General features: G+C 46.3%; 1 protein-coding gene across 3 annotated transcripts in view; it reads left to right on the forward strand.

The window, feature by feature from the left end:
* Positions 1 to 15,619, forward strand: part of EPS8 (EGFR pathway substrate 8, signaling adaptor) — a 175,275-nt gene that overhangs the window by 85,934 nt on the left and 73,722 nt on the right. For all 3 annotated transcript variants that reach the window (XM_081956909.1, XM_081956910.1, XM_081956911.1), the window contains exon 3: positions 2,646 to 2,719. In XM_081956909.1, coding sequence (XP_081813035.1) covers positions 2,646 to 2,719 — 74 coding nt within the window. The remainder of the gene's footprint in view (positions 1 to 2,645; positions 2,720 to 15,619) is intronic.

Genomic DNA, 15,619 nt, shown 5'->3' on the forward strand with positions numbered 1-15,619 from the left:
ATCAGTTGCTGGTGGCAACTTCCTACTATTTTGAAAACAGAGAATTGTTTTTCTCCCTTTCATGAAATGTGGGAGAGCTGGTGATTTCTGGCATCTGAACAGATTTATAAATGAGACTGGTGGTATTTGTTGAAGCCAAAGCCATATGTGAATTATTTGTGTGTTTCATGAAGCAGAGAAAAAGTTGTTTACAAATAAAAAATAAAAAAAGAAAGCTGAGGTTCTTTTTCCTTCAGGTGTATGATTATTACACATATTGTTTCTATGCATTTAACATTACAAAGTCCTTGGCTTTTGAATCCCCCCCCCCCCAACAGCAGCCATAATTGTTAGAAGCTTTCCTTATACACAGAAAACAAGAACAGATGGGCATATGTGGGTGGCTCATGCTAAACTTTAGAATTCTGCCGTAGTAATTATGGTCTATCTGTATGTATTAATTGGTTTTTGAAAGAAGAACTTCATATTGTCTGATCTTAAACACATTTCCAACCCACTTAGAAGCCTACTCAAAGAAAATTCATTTGATCTTAGCTTGAATAACCAGAAACAGTTATTTGTATATGTGAAAAATGACATAGCATGGTCTCTATTTTCATGATCATGTGTTTGAGGAGCAATTCCCTAAATAGGTTCAAAATCTGCAAAGCTATTGTTGGGAGGCCAAATCATATGATGAATGAATTATGCATGTCTAATCTATCAAATCAAAATCTAAGGGATTGGTTTGGACAATATTCAACAGCGCTTTTTTGTGCGGCTGTTGCTAAAAATAGGATCGCCAACATCCAATGACGGATGTGGCACAAGAAGAAGAATCTATCAAAAAGAAAGATTAGGAGGGAGCATGACAATTGTCTTCTAATACAGTACTTAAGGGGCTGTCAGAGAGAAGAGGGAATTGACTTATTCTCCAAAGCATCAGAGGGCAAGACAAGAAGTAACGGGTGAAAGTTTGTTAAAGAGAGATCCAACCTAGAAGTAAGAATAAATTTTTTGACAGAACAATTAACCCAGTGGTAAGTCAACCTGCTCCCTACCGCCCACTAGCGGTAGCATTCATGGTGGGGCGGTAGGGGTTTGCTGTAACTCTGCTTTATAAATTTTATAAAATTAAGTTACTTCCCTACTTTATAAATCACCATTACTGTGGAACCGGTGGGCGGTTGGAAATTTTTACTACTAACAGAGATACAAAAGTGGGCGGTAGTTATAAAAAGGTTGACTATCCCTGAATTAACCAATAGAACAGTTTGCCTCCCAGAGTTGTGAATGCTCCATCCCTGGAGCTTTTCAAAAATAGACTGGACCACCACTTGACCAGGATGTTATAAGGTCTTCTTAAGCATGGGGTTGGGTTAGAAGATGAGATTCCTTCCAGCCCCGTGATTCTATGCTGTATGAAAAAAGTTGTATAAAGAGCATTTCAAGGCTCTCTGGTTATCTGATACATGTTTTTCAAAGGCAGAACGGGAGACAGATAGGCCACCAGCTCTAAAACTGGCCATGTAAATTCTAAATATCATTTAGCATATAAGGTGGCTGTCTCTAACATAGCGCTCTCTAAGAATTTCTGATTGCTCCCCAACTCTTCTTCCTAGTTGGCTTTGAGCCATTTAGAAAATATAGTTTGTTTCAGATTATATCAGAGGAATTATAGCTCATTGTCCTTATTTAGATTTCTTTCCAGATCCAAAGTAATATTGTAACATAGTTTTAGGGCACATTATGACTTCATCTCTTTGAAGTTAAATTGATCCTTAAACTGTCTGGTAATTGAGTAGGCATACCCATTCATTTGAAAAAAAAAATTAAGTAGCTGAATGGTGACATATAATTCTTTCTTTTTAGAATTTCTGCTCAGCAACTACTTTCTGTTGTGGCCCACCGACGGCCAGCAGAGTTGGCAGCAGAGCAAGACAGTGAGGAGGTTGGGGAGGAACATGGGCGAGTCCTGGGAGTTGAGGAAAGCTCAGAGGAGGGCTCTGCGTTGGAGGCAGAGCGGGAGCTAAACAGCAGTGAGGCAGAGGAACAGCTGGAGGCTGTTCCCAGTGTGCACATGTGCAGTGCTTTCCAGAAGACAAATAAGAAAGCAGGGTCGACTTAAGAGTAAAGCCACACTTTGGAGGTGATTGGCCCCTCCCAGAGGAAACAAAAGAGGAATGAATGGGGAGTGAGCCTTTTGCAGGAAACAATTTGTTCGTTCGGTCTGGAAAGTTCTGTTTGTGATTACAAGAGACTCTGTGCCAAGTTTTGCTTTGTCCAGTGTTTGGAAACTAGTTACCTGGCCGTGCTCTAAACGAGATAAGGTGCGTGTGGATAAACATTCCTCTGAAAGACTGTTTGCTGAAGCCTTGCTGACTGAATGAAAGGAATTCCCACTTGTGTAAATAAAAGAGATTTTGTTGGGACCAAGACTTTGCTTCTTGCTTTCTAAGGAAGCCTGGGTTAGAACACTTTATGTGTATTATTTCACCCTTGCTAAGCTGATCCATATGAACCCGAAGCATGAAAGCCAAAATCCTTATACTATTGAAATCTGCACTCAGTGCAGTTAGTCTTTGAATTTTAGCTTGGTTGTATATTGATTGACTTTTCCAGAAAAAAGGCACACCTAAACATCTGACCTCTTTCTTGCCTTGCAGCGGATATGGATCACCAACATTTTCTTCAAGGGACAAGGATCAGAGCTCAAAGACAAGCGCAAAAGCTTTGTACGGTAAGATTCACTAGCCAATGCTGAGCTTATAATTGGATCATGAATGCAAAGTCTTAATTAAGCTCGGTGGGCTGAAGTTATAGAAAAATGATTTAGAGCAGGGGTGTCAAACTCGATTTCATTGAGGGCCGCATCAGGGTTATGTTTGACCTGGGGGGCAGGGGAGGCATGGCCGGGGTGGGCATGGCCAGCTTGACATCACTCCTGTCGGGGGCACCTGTGGCGGCCCGAGCGCTCTGCCAATGAAAACAGGCTCCCGAGCTCTGTTTTCGACTGCCATGGCCTCCTGCAACGATCTGCCAGTGAAATCAGAATTCGGGAGCCCATTTTTGGTGGTGGAAACGCCACGGATCCAGCCCCCGGGCCTTGAGTTTGCCACCCCTGATTTAGAGTCATCAGGCATTGCATTCTATAGCATCTGCATGTGTGTGTGTGTGTGTGTGTGTGCCATAGAAATTAAATTGCTATTCGTTTATCTATTTAACCCATCCCATTCTAAAGAGTCTACACTGTGTACAGGTGGTACTAAACTTACAACCATTCATTTACTATTGTTTGAAGTTACAACGGCATTGAAAACAAGTGGCTTAAGATCGGTCCTCACACTTACAACTATTCCCACAGTCACATGTTCAAAATCTGGAACTTGGCAACCACATGTATTTATTCCTGTCAATATTTGGGATTATTTTTGTCATCTTCCCAGACAGCTTCCGATGAGCAGTCATTGGGGAAAGCAAGATTCTCTTTTAATTGAGCTAGGAGGAGGAGCTTCCGGAGGAATGGCGGTCGGCCGATAGAGCTCCGTGCTTTGCGGGGCGTGTTCCGGGGGATTAGGAGTGCTGCCGGCCCCCTTTTCCAGCATGGGGGTCGGGCCCCCCAGTAAACAGCTACCCTGGTCTTTTTATGACCCGAATGGGTCTTCCAGGGTAGCTGGGTCCCTGGGAAGAACTTGAGGACTGAAAACGCAGCCGAAAAATGCAGCCGATGGAGGGAGGCGCCCGGGGAAGTCGCAGAGAGACCGTCTGCGTTCGGAGCTGATGGAAGGAGAGGCAGACGGTCTCGAAATGGCGGACGGAGTGCGAGGAGGCGGGCCGATACCAGCAAGGCCGAATTTGGATTTTGGATTTCAGGTTGGAGGCTGGTAACCTAGGACCATCAAGGATTGTGGATTGAGGGGGCGAAGGCTGGAAGCGCCGGACGCCAAATCCCTCGGCCTGCAGCTTGTTATGAGAGGCAGCTGTGGGAGTTATGGGAGGTCTGAAAAGGTTTGAAAAGGTTAAAATCCATATTGGCTGAATTTGCGATGATTGGAGACCGGCCATGACTTTTGAGGCCGGTAAAGACTGGTTGGATAGGCCGAGAAGGAGTTGGAGGAAGGAAGGAAGGATGCTGAAGGAAGGAAGTTGGAGAAGGAAGCTGGAGGCCGATGAGAGGCCGGTGGGAGCGGCGCTGGGGCCTGGAATGGTGGTTTTTTGGGGGCCAAATTCGCAGTTACAGGCCAAGGCAGGATTGAAAGCCTAGGACCTGGGAGGAATAGGACCACGACTATGATTTAGGAGGCTGCATAGAGGCAGGAGGGGGGAATTTTGTTGGTGGAGTGCCAGGAGGCCTTGTCATCGTGCATTTGACTGCACCCCACCTACCCCCCCCTACTGACTATTTATTAAACTAGTTATTAACAACGGCTCGGGTTCCATCTGCGTGAGCCTTAGAAGACCTCTGCCTACCCTATACGATTCACTGCTGATTGACCATCTGCTCCCTGCCTATTTCCAACTACAGTCCAACTACCCCTTGCCATTTGCCACCCACCACCCACCGCCCCCACCTCTTGATTGTCATCTAACCAATCCATTACTATTACCCCCCCATCTAAGCTTAATGACTGGACTATTCTGTTTTGCTGCGATTGTGTTCTTCAAATTTTTATTGGATCATGACATCTTCAGCGCAGACCCCAAGCCCCGACGGCGAACTTTTTAACGTTTTATGTACTCAAGGTCTGACCTTATCCTACTGCGAGAGTCCCCCCACTCGCAGGTGTGGCCCTCCGCCCTTTCAAGGGCCCACCTTGATGACGGATTTATTAATCCCGAGAGGTGGAGGAAGCGGAGACTCAGGGGGTTTTTAGTTAGTTGTTTTTTAAATATTTGTAGGGGGGGGGGTTTCAGGGGTTGTGGGGCGGGTGGGTCTCAGATCAGGAGCGATGTGAGAGCCGGGCCCCCAGGTGCGGTCGCGAGCAGAAGGGGCGGAAGGGAGGAGGAGGGGGAGGACACCATTCCTATACAGGGCTCTTTAATTCCAACAGTCGCAGGGAGGGGCAGATACGAGGACAATTTAAGAACTTACAGTCGGTTGGGAGACCGTGGTTGCTGGTTACACCCGGTCGCTTGTACCAACCCCCGCGTTCTAGGTGGTCAAGAGTCACAGACCCAAGGCCTAAGGCTGTTGTTATGCAATGCGAGGTCCGTTGTTAACAAGGCCCCCCTCATTCACGATCTAATTTTAGAGGGGGAGCCGGACCTCGCGGGAATAACGGAGACCTGGTTGGGCCACGAGGGAGGTCGTCCCCTAGTGGAAATGTGCCCACCAGGATACCGAGCATTTCACCAGCCCCGGGCCCAGGGAAGGGGCGGTGGGGTGGCAGCAATTATTCGGGAGGATCTAGAGCCGAGGGAGTCTACTGTGCCACAGACGTCCGGATGTGAAACCCTTGTTGTGAAATGGGGGCCTGGGAGACAGTTGGGCCTGCTGATAGTATACCTGGCTCCTCGCTATACATCAGCGGCCCTGCCTGAACTCCTTGAGCTGATCGCATCGGTGGCGGTTGAGACCCCCAAACTTTTAGTGATGGGGGATTTCAACCTGCCGTCGGTGGGAGAAGCAACAGAGGGGGTTCGGGAGTTCATGGCTTCCATGACAGCCATGGACCTGACTCAAATGATTCAGGGCCCAACACACGAGGGAGGTCACACTCTGGACCTTGTTTTTGTCTCTGGCCAGTGGCTGAGTGATCTGGGAGGAGGTGACTTAACCATCACTCCCCTGTCATGGTCAGACCACTCACTCCTTCGTCTTGACTTCCCTGGTGCTACCCCCCGCCGCAGGGAGGCGGAACAAGAAAGTTCCAGATGGTTCCGCCCCAGGCGCCTGATGGAACCTGATAGGTTCCAGAGGGAGCTTGGGCCACCTCCTGTAACCTTGACCCGCCCCCGGGTAGGGGACCTGGTGGTTGCGTGGAATAATGCAACTACCGGGGCCTTGAACCGGATGGCGCCTTTGCGGCCTCTCCGGCGGCAACGATCCACCCTGGCCCCTTGGTTTACCGAGGAGCTGAGGGTGATGAAATGCCGCAAGAGACGTCTAGAGAGTCGTTGGAGATCCTCTCGCTCCGAATTTGATCGAACACAGGTACGAGCCCATTTAAGGACGTACCTTGTGGCATTGAGAATGGCCAAACGTCAATACTGTGCCACTCTCATTGCATCCGCGGAGAACCGCCCTGCCGCCCTGTTTCGGGTGTCCCGCTCCCTCTTGTTTCAGAGGCCGCGGGAGGCCCCTCTACAGGGCAGGGCAGAGGAATTTGGTAAATATCTGCAGGATAAAATCGCTCAAATCCGGAGAGACTGGGTTCCTGTCAGTGATCCAGTGGAGACGCCCATGGCGAGTCTTGAGGTTTCTATCTGGGAGGAGTTTGACTCGGTTGCCATCGAGGATTTGGACAGATTGCGTGGACGACTGCGACCCACCACATGTTTATTGGACCCGTGTCCCTCCTGGCTTGTACTGGCATCCTGGGAAGTTACACGAGACTGGCTCCTGGGCCTAGTGAATGCTTCGTTGGGAGAGGGGTCTCTCCCGGCCGCCTTGAAAGAGGCGGTGGTGAGACCCTTGCTCAAGAAGCCTTCCCTGGACCCTTTGGAGCTGGCTAATTATCGTCCTGTCTCCAACCTTCCCTTCTTGGCGAAGGTTGTAGAGAGTGTGGTGGCCTACCAGTTTCCACGACATCTGGAGGAAAATGACTATCTAGACCCGCGCCAGTCCGGCTTCCGCCCCGGCCACAGCACGGAGACGGCCTTGGTCGCGTTGGTGGATGATCTCTGGAGGGCCAGAGATAGAGGTTGTTCCTCTATCCTGGTCCTATTAGACCTCTCGGCGGCTTTTGATACCATCGACCATGGTATCCTGCTGCGCCGGCTGGAGGGGCTGGGGGTCCGGGGCACCGTTTTGCGGTGGTTCGGCTCCTACCTTTCTGACCGGACGCAGCGTGTATTGACAGGAGAAGAGAGGTCGACCCTACGCCCCCTTACCTGTGGGGTGCCACAGGGGTCGGTCCTCTCGCCACTCCTGTTCAACACATATATGAAGCCGCTGGGTGAGATCATCCGTGGTTTCGGGGTGGGATACCATCTGTACGCTGACGATACTCAGCTGTACTTTTCCACCCCGAACCACCCCAACGAGGCCATCGAAGTGATGTCCCGGTGTGTGGAAGCCGTACGGATCTGGATGGATGACAACCGACTCAAGCTCAACCCTTCCAAGACGGAGTGGCTGTGGGTACCAGCCCCCCGGTTCAGCCAATTAATTCCATCATTGGCCATTGGGGGCATCCATCTTGCCCCCGTGGAGCGGGCGCACAATTTGGGCGTCCTCCTAGATGCCCGGCTGTCCATGGATGACCATGTGACAGCCGTGGCAAGGGGGGCGTTCCACCAGGTTCGCCTGGTGCGTCAATTGCGCCCCCTACTGGACCGGGATGCCTTGCGCACAGTCACTCATGCGCTGGTGACGTCTCGCTTGGACTACTGTAACGCTCTCTACATGGGGCTTCCCTTGAAATGCACCCGGAGACTGCAGTTGGTCCAGAACGCTGCCACGCGGGTAATTATGGGGAGTACTAGGTACTCCCACGTGACACCGCTCCTGCGCGAGCTGCACTGGCTTCCTGTGGCCTATCGGGTGCGTTTCAAGGTTTTGATAACTATCTTTAAAGCGCTCCATGGCTTAGGACCTAGTTACTTGCGGGATCGTATTCTGCCCCATACATCCCTGCGACCAATTCGCTCGCACAGAGAGGGGCTCCTCCAGGTGCCGTCCGCTAGACAATGTCGTGGGGCGGCGCCTAGGAGTAGAGCCTTCTCTGTGGCGGGCCCAGCCCTGTGGAATGACCTCCCTCCGGATATTAGGAATACCTCCGACCTCCGCTCCTTCCGTATTAAGCTTAAGACCCACCTATTCCAAGCAGCTGGCCTGGCTCAACTTTGATTTAGCCATATCGCTCCTGACGGGTTTTTAACTGGGTATTTTAATTACATTTAATTTCTAGGGGTTTTAGATACAGTATTTTAATTGTTTTTATTAATCGATCTCCTCCTTATATATATGTATGTATGTTTTAGTGTACCTTGTTATATGTTTGTTTTGTTTGCATATTTATTTCGAATGTTTTGTTGTACGCCGCCCCGAGTCCTTCGGGAGAGGGCGCGGCTTAGAAATAAATATATTATTATTATTATTATTAATGATGGCAAGATTCATTTAACAACGGCAGTGATTTGCTTAACAACCGTGGCAAAAACAAAAGATTGTGAAATTGGGAGTGGCTCTCTTAATCGTGACCTTTCTTAGCAGTGGAAAATTTGTTCCCAATTGTGGTTGTAAATCAAGGATTACCTGTACAGCAAATATACAAATTATATATACCTCTTTTCTCCTCCCTTTCACAAGATGAGTGTTTAGCCAACAATTAATTAGATCTGAAGTTGCATCGGGCCTCACAAGTAGTTTACCATGTAGGCCAGGTGTCGTCAACCGCAGCTCCAGAGCCGCATGTGGCTCTTTTGCTCCTCTGCTCTGGCGCGCGCGAGAGGGAGGGGAGGGAGGGAGAAGACGCAGAGATAGAGATAGAGAAGACACACACAGAGAAGACACATGGAGAAGACACAGTGTGAGAGAGAGAGAAGCGACACAGAATGAAAGAGAGAGAGAAGAGAACACAGAGAGAACAGACAGAGAGAGGGGGGGGAGAGAAGAGAGAGAGAGAGAGAGAGACCCATTTCCCACCCCCCAAAAATACCAGGACCCACAAAATTGGTAGGCGTGGCTGGGGGGATCATATGACTAGGTGGGAGTGACATTGAATTGGCCACACCCAGCCAGATTTTGTGGTTCCTGGTGTTTTTTTCCCCCGTGGGAAACAGGTCCAAATGGCTCTGAGCGTTTAAGGCTGCAGACCACTGATCTAGCCCACACCCCACGTACTTCTTGGATGGGAAGATAATTCTCAGCAGGTCTTCTGAAGATGAATGAGACTAGACAGATGAATTTAATTTTGGCCAGAGAGTATCTGATATACACTGAAGGGTTTTGTAATTAACAACAGGGCTTAAATTGATCCTGGAAGACTTCTTATAAGTACATAACTTTGCCTCAGTGTAGTATAAGACGCACCAAGATTTTGAAGAGGCAAATTTTTTAAAAAAGTTTTTGCACTCTGCAGACCTCCCCAAAACGGTCTGTTTTTTTGAAAAAACGGTCCCGTTTTTCGCCAAAAAAGGGGCATGCATAGCCTTTAGGAGGCTTATAGAGTGCTGATGGGAGGGGGGCAAAATGAGCAAAAAGTGGCCTGTTTTTCACTCATTTCTGGGCCTCCCCAGCCCCCAGAAGTTCTCTGAAAGCCTCCTAATGCATGGCCATTTTTGCAAAGGAGGCGATGTTTCGGGAGGCCTAAAATGCTGTATAAGATGCACCCAGATTTTTACCTTCTTTTTTGACGGAAAAAATGTGTCTTATACTCCGAAAAATATAGTAGATGAAAGTTCAAAAGCTGCCTTTTATTTCCCAACCTTCAGTAATCTAGACAGAAATGGAACAAAAGAACTGAACGGGGGATTTTTTTATACATTGGTAGAAAACTGCTAAGCAGTCTTGCTTGTAGTCGGACAATTGGATTACAGGCAGATATCAAGGGGGACAGTTGTAGGGTTTTAAGGAGGACGAAGTTTTTCTAGTTGTAGGGTGGATTGGTTCAAGATCAACACCAACAATAATATTATGTATACTGTTTGTAGGCGTGACACCATTCCCACCATTCAGAATAAGCAACATTTTGTAAAGGACAGATAAAGAATAATAAAGTAATGAATCATAAAACACAGGAAATGTCAAATCTGTCGTGGGAGCCTGCTTTTCTTGCCTGCACAGTTTTTAGCAAACACAGGTTGATTTCTATTTGATCCGCAAACTGTTCCTTATTAAAAGCCTGTGACTGCATGTTGCATTTAATAAAGCTCTTCTTTCTTTTCTTTGTTCTTTAGAGCTTTGTGTGTGACAAACCAATTTTTCATTGCCAGTCTATATGTCAACGCTATTGCCTTGACATCTTCCCAAATGGAAATAATCACTGTGTATAGGACGGATCTTAAATGTTCCTTCTTTTCCTCCTTTCTTTTGAAAAATGATAATTCTCGGGAGCAGATGGGTTTTATTTCTTCAGATCGTCATCCAAGCAAAAAATCAAGAAAGGTAGCAGACGACAACAGGCTTTGTTGCTCTGGTTGTGTGTGTGGGTATGTGTGTGTATGCATGCGCATTTTCAGTACGAATTTTTTTTTGGGGGGGGGGGAAGTCCACTCAAATGATAATATTTCAACATGTTGACCCAATCAAATGCTTCTAATGTTTTAATAATGGATTGTTAGACACCAAAATGACTGAGAAATTTTCCGATGGGGCAAGTTTGAGCTTCCTAAATATAAGTGCGAGACATGGAAGGACATTGATAGTGAAGCCCTTGTAAAGCATCAGTGAATAGGGAGGGGGAAGTTATACTAAATCTTTCGTGTCTGTGGAGATTCTCAGTCATCCAAGTCAAGGTTGTCCCAAAGGTGCTTTTTCAGGAGGCAACTGGACAATCTTGGGGTTTTTTTTTCTTTTGAAGCCATTTTGCTTCTCATCCAAGAAGCTTCTTCAGCTCTGGCAGGATAGTGGGGGAATGGAAGGATTTATATTCTAAAAGGATGCAAATGACCAGCTCTCTGCAAGGAATATAAATCCTTCCATTCCCCACTATCCTGTCAGAGCTGAAGAAGCTTCTTGGATGAGAAGCAAAATGGCTTCAAAAGAAAAAAAAACCCAAGATTGTCCAGTTGACTCCTGAAAAAGCACCTTTGGGACACTGGACTTTCTGGTTTTTCTTTGAAGACGTTTCGCTTCTCATCCAAAAAGCTTCTTCAGCTCTGACTGGCTCCGTTCCCCACCATCCAGTCGGAGCTGAAGAAGCTTCTTGGATAAGAAGCAAAATGTCTTCAAAGGAAAAAACAAGAAAGTCCAGTCTAGTTTAATGAAAAGAAGGACTAGGGGAGACATGATAGCAGAGTTCCAATATCTCAGGGGTTGCCACAAAGAAGAGGGAGTCAATCTATTCTCCAAAGCAAATGAGGGCAGGACAAGAAGCAATGGGTGGAAACTAATCAAGGAGAGAAGCAACTTAGAACTGAGGAGAAACTTCCTGACAGTTAGAACAATTAATCAGTGGAACAGCTTCCCTCCAGAAGTTGTGAATGCTCCAACACTGGAAGTCTTTAAGAAGATGTTGGATAGCCATTTGTCTGAAATGGTATAGGCTTTCCTGCCAAGGCAGGGGGTTGGATTAGAAGACCTCCAAGGTCCCTTCCAACTCTGCTACTGTATTGTATTAATCAGTCGCCCCTCCGAAAAAGCACCTTTGGAACTAAATCCTTGGCTTGCTGTACTTTTCAGAAAATAATAATCGTAGGCACTCTGCCCAGATCAGACACTCTGATCTTCTGAATATACAGTTGCTATCACATTCCGTATTACAGGTCCTCAGACCAGCACCAGTCTGTGGCCTGCCAGGAACCGGGCCAGACAAGCAAGCGAAGCACACACAAGATCCAGGGAATGTGTGAAACCACGCTCACCCTGATCTGTTGAAAAACTGTCCTCCATGGAACTGCTTCTTGGCACTCAAATGTTTGGGGGCTCCTGTCATATACCATACTGGAGAAGAGTATAAGAATTATAGCTAAAGAAGTCTAGGGTACTAAATTATGAAACGGTGCTGCTCAGAAGTAAGAAACCTTACGGGAGGTGTACTTCAATTCCCAGAATTCCCCAGCCAGCAAGGGAATTCTGGGACTTGAATTCCACATATCTTAAAGTTTCCAATTTGAAAAGCAGTGCTGTAGCATAAAACTCAGGAGCTGGACCCTGCAAACTTTTTTCCCAAGCTCCACAGTGGAGGAGATAAATATTATGTGTATAGGATTTAAATACCTCACGCAAGAAGTACATAAATAAACAGACATTGACAGCTCTTTTTCCGCCATGCCCCATGGTGCGATCTCACAAACAAACCCAAAAGGCACCAATAAAATATAGGAAGCTCACAACATATTGTGAGCCGTGTTACAAAATTGCCTAGAAAATGTGAGTACCGCTAAACATGGGAGACCTGAATTATTTCCTGACAGTTGAAATCTGCTGTTTTAATTTGGAGGCCCTGTGGGTATCATTTGGCATAGGCGCCATTTTGGTGAGGATGGCCTATCTCAATGCCTAATTGAAGATATGGAGAGACAGCAACATGGCCCTCCTGAAGAACTTGAGTTGAAAAATGCTCTAAAAATAATTTCTGATCGAATGAAATAAAGAATGCAACATTCAGGCAAAATGCAACTGAAAAGCACATATTTATTTAATTCACAGTTCTCAAACAAAAACTAAACGTAGACATCAATCACTATAGATTTGCCATTACATCAATCACGATAGATTTGTGATTTATAGTCAAAAAAACTTGACTGAACATGGCAGTGTCCTTGTCTGGCTTAACCTTCTCATTGTAACCAGCATGGCTTGAGCGGAACTTTTATTTTTGTACTATCAGATCTGAAACCCTTTGATATTACAATATGTGATTGTCTCGGCCAGTTAAGGCTGAAGGTCCACCTTACATACACTCTTGAGTTCAATTCTGTTGCCTCTTCTATTCACAATCTCCCTAGAACCATGATGGTGAGCCTCTCTGCGGGCACGTGAGCTGTCGGCCCAGCACAGCTCCATCGCGCATCCACGCGAGCCTCCCGACAACCCGCTGATTTTTGGGTCTCTGCCACGCATGTGTGGGGCGCATGTGGGAGCATGCATGGAGGTCGCATACGCATATGTGAAAGATGGGGGTTGGGCTCTCCCCCCATGCCCCGTTTCTGGTCCCACGAGGCTACAGGGAGGCCTGCTAGGCCCAAAAGTAGGCACAGGGGGGATGCGTGCCCCCCACTCGGCCTGTGTTTGGTCCCACGAGGCTGCAGGGAGGCCTGCTAGGCCCAAAACGGGGCATGCAGGAGGTGGGTGCCGCATTTGCATGTTCAGGGGGCGGGGGGATGTCATGTGCGCATTGCGTTACAGGGGTGAGCACATGCACATGTGCTGTACACAAGCGCTTTGGGCACGCGACGACAAAAAGGTTGACCATCACTGCCCTAGAACAGTGTTTCCCAACCTTGGCAACTTGAAGATGTCTGGACTTCAACTCCCAGAATTCCCCAGCCAGCGAATGCTGGCTGGGGAATTCTGGGAGTTGAAGTCCAGACATCTTCAAGTTGCCAAGGTTGGGAAACACTGCCCTAGAATAATAGAAAACTGGCTTTACATACAGTTATTCCTTGATTTACAACTGCAACTGGGAACTGAATTTTCATTGCTAATTTCAAGGCAGCTGTACAGTGAGCCAGGGTGTTGTTAAGTGGATCTGGCTCCTCCCATTGGCTTTTCTTTTTGGTTAGCTGGGAAGGCCACAAATGGCAATCAACTACGCTCAGATCATTGCAACCCTCAAAAATATAAGGCTGGTTGCCAAGCGCCTGAATTTTGATCATGTCGCCGTGGGGATGCTGCAATGATTGTAAATGCAACAACCGGTTGTAAATCACGTTTCCCCCCAGTATGTTTTAAATTTTGAACAGTTGCTAAACGAATAGTTGTAAGTTGAAGATTACCTGTATCTCATTGTCACTAACTGATGCCTGCCTGCTTATATTTACTCCTCAAGAAACTTTGGGCAGGATGTTATTTTTAGGAAATGATTATACCACCTCTAGTAATGGATGTTTAAAGGCTATATTCAATTTTTGGGATGGAAATTATTTTCATTGGGCTGTTTTGGGAAAACAGATACCTATTTCCTAGAAAGATGTACCTCAGTCACATTATTTGCCCCACATTAAAGGAGGAAAATGAAGATTTGAAAAATATTGGATGTGGTAAAATTCACATGTCAATAGAATTGTTGACGGGATCTTGTCGTTGCCTTCTAATATGCTGAGAGGAATCTAGGACACCGAGGACAGTCCTGTCATCATCCATTGTTTCTTGGAGTATTGTTTAGTACTTTCCATTTCGATTACGGCAAACTTAATTTGAAAATATCTAGGAAAGCCCTGCCTTTTGTCTACGTGAACGTATCCTCCACTATTGACTGGGTTTTATTATTAATTGCTATGAGTGCCATGGTGAAAAGAAGTGATAAATTTAATAAATGAAGTAATGGATCAGAAATGACAGACTAAGGGTTAGGATTAAAGCATGCAGCATTGATACTATAGCAACTGATGAAAGAATCGTTTATTAACTTTGACCAGCTATGGATCATGTAATGAAATGTGGCGGCTGTTCACTGTAAGGCTTTATATAGGAGCTTTCATGCATACACAAACACATACTGTGTGCATGTATATAATACACAGACAGACACACACACACACACACATACACACTGAGAGTAGGGGCACGATGGCTCAGTGATTAAAGATGCTGAGCTTGTCAGTTGGAAAGCTGACATTCCACGTTTGAGACCTGAGCTGTGTGCACTGAGGTGAGCTCCCATTACTTGCCTCAGCTCCCTCCCACCTAGCAGTTCAAAAACATGCAAATGCAAGTTGATAAATAGGTACCACTTCGGTGAGTAGGTAACAGTGTTCCATGTGCCTTGGCTTATAGTCATGCTGGCCATGTGACCACGGAAATTGTCTTCGGACAGCTCTGGCCCCCTTGGCTAAGAAATGAAGAGCATCACCTCCTAAAGTTTGACATGACTAGACAGGGGAACCCTTTATATATATCAGGGTTCATGCATCTGTCTGTCTGTCTGTCTGTCTGTCTATATCTAGTTATCTATCTATGTATCTAGCATCTATCTAGTTATCTAGCTAACCAATTGTATTTAAGTACAATGACAATAAAGATTACACTTATACTATCCATCCATCCATCCATCCATCCACATAGATATGTGTGTGTGTGTGTGCGCGTGCATACATACAGTATACATACACAGTATAGATGTACAGATACATATACACACACATTCAGATACACACAATGAATATATAATTTACATTTCAGTATCTTTTGCTTAAAGTTTTCTCTTTAGTTCGGCGGTTTGAATCCCTAGTATAGGTCTCCTGCGTGAGCAGGGGTTGGACTAGATGACCTCCAAGGTCCCTTCCAACTCTGTTACTGTTATTGAATTAGACATTTCTATTAAGCAGTGAGGTATGCTTTACTTGTATTCGGATGGGCACAGTATATTATACAGGCCCAGCAACTGCGCTTTGTTAATTCAGGTTCAGGGTGAAGTGTGATTTCAAATAAAATAGTAAAAGTGATTGGCTTGTGGTGTCATTTGCTTCTCTTTCGTTTGATTCCCCCCCCCCCTTCCCAGATGGCATGTTTCTTCTCAAGTTATGTGTTGTGTGTGTGAAGACTGCTATTTTCATTGCTTATGAAAAGGCAGCAATGGATTCACAGCCAGGCATCTTGGGAGGGTTGAGTTTGCCCATCTCTGAATTTGGAGAGCTGTTGGCTCTTGCTGTT

Source organism: Natrix helvetica, assembly GCF_964273705.1.
Source record: "Natrix helvetica genome assembly, chromosome: 6".
In the NCBI taxonomy this organism is placed as follows: Eukaryota; Metazoa; Chordata; class Lepidosauria; order Squamata; family Natricidae; genus Natrix; species Natrix helvetica.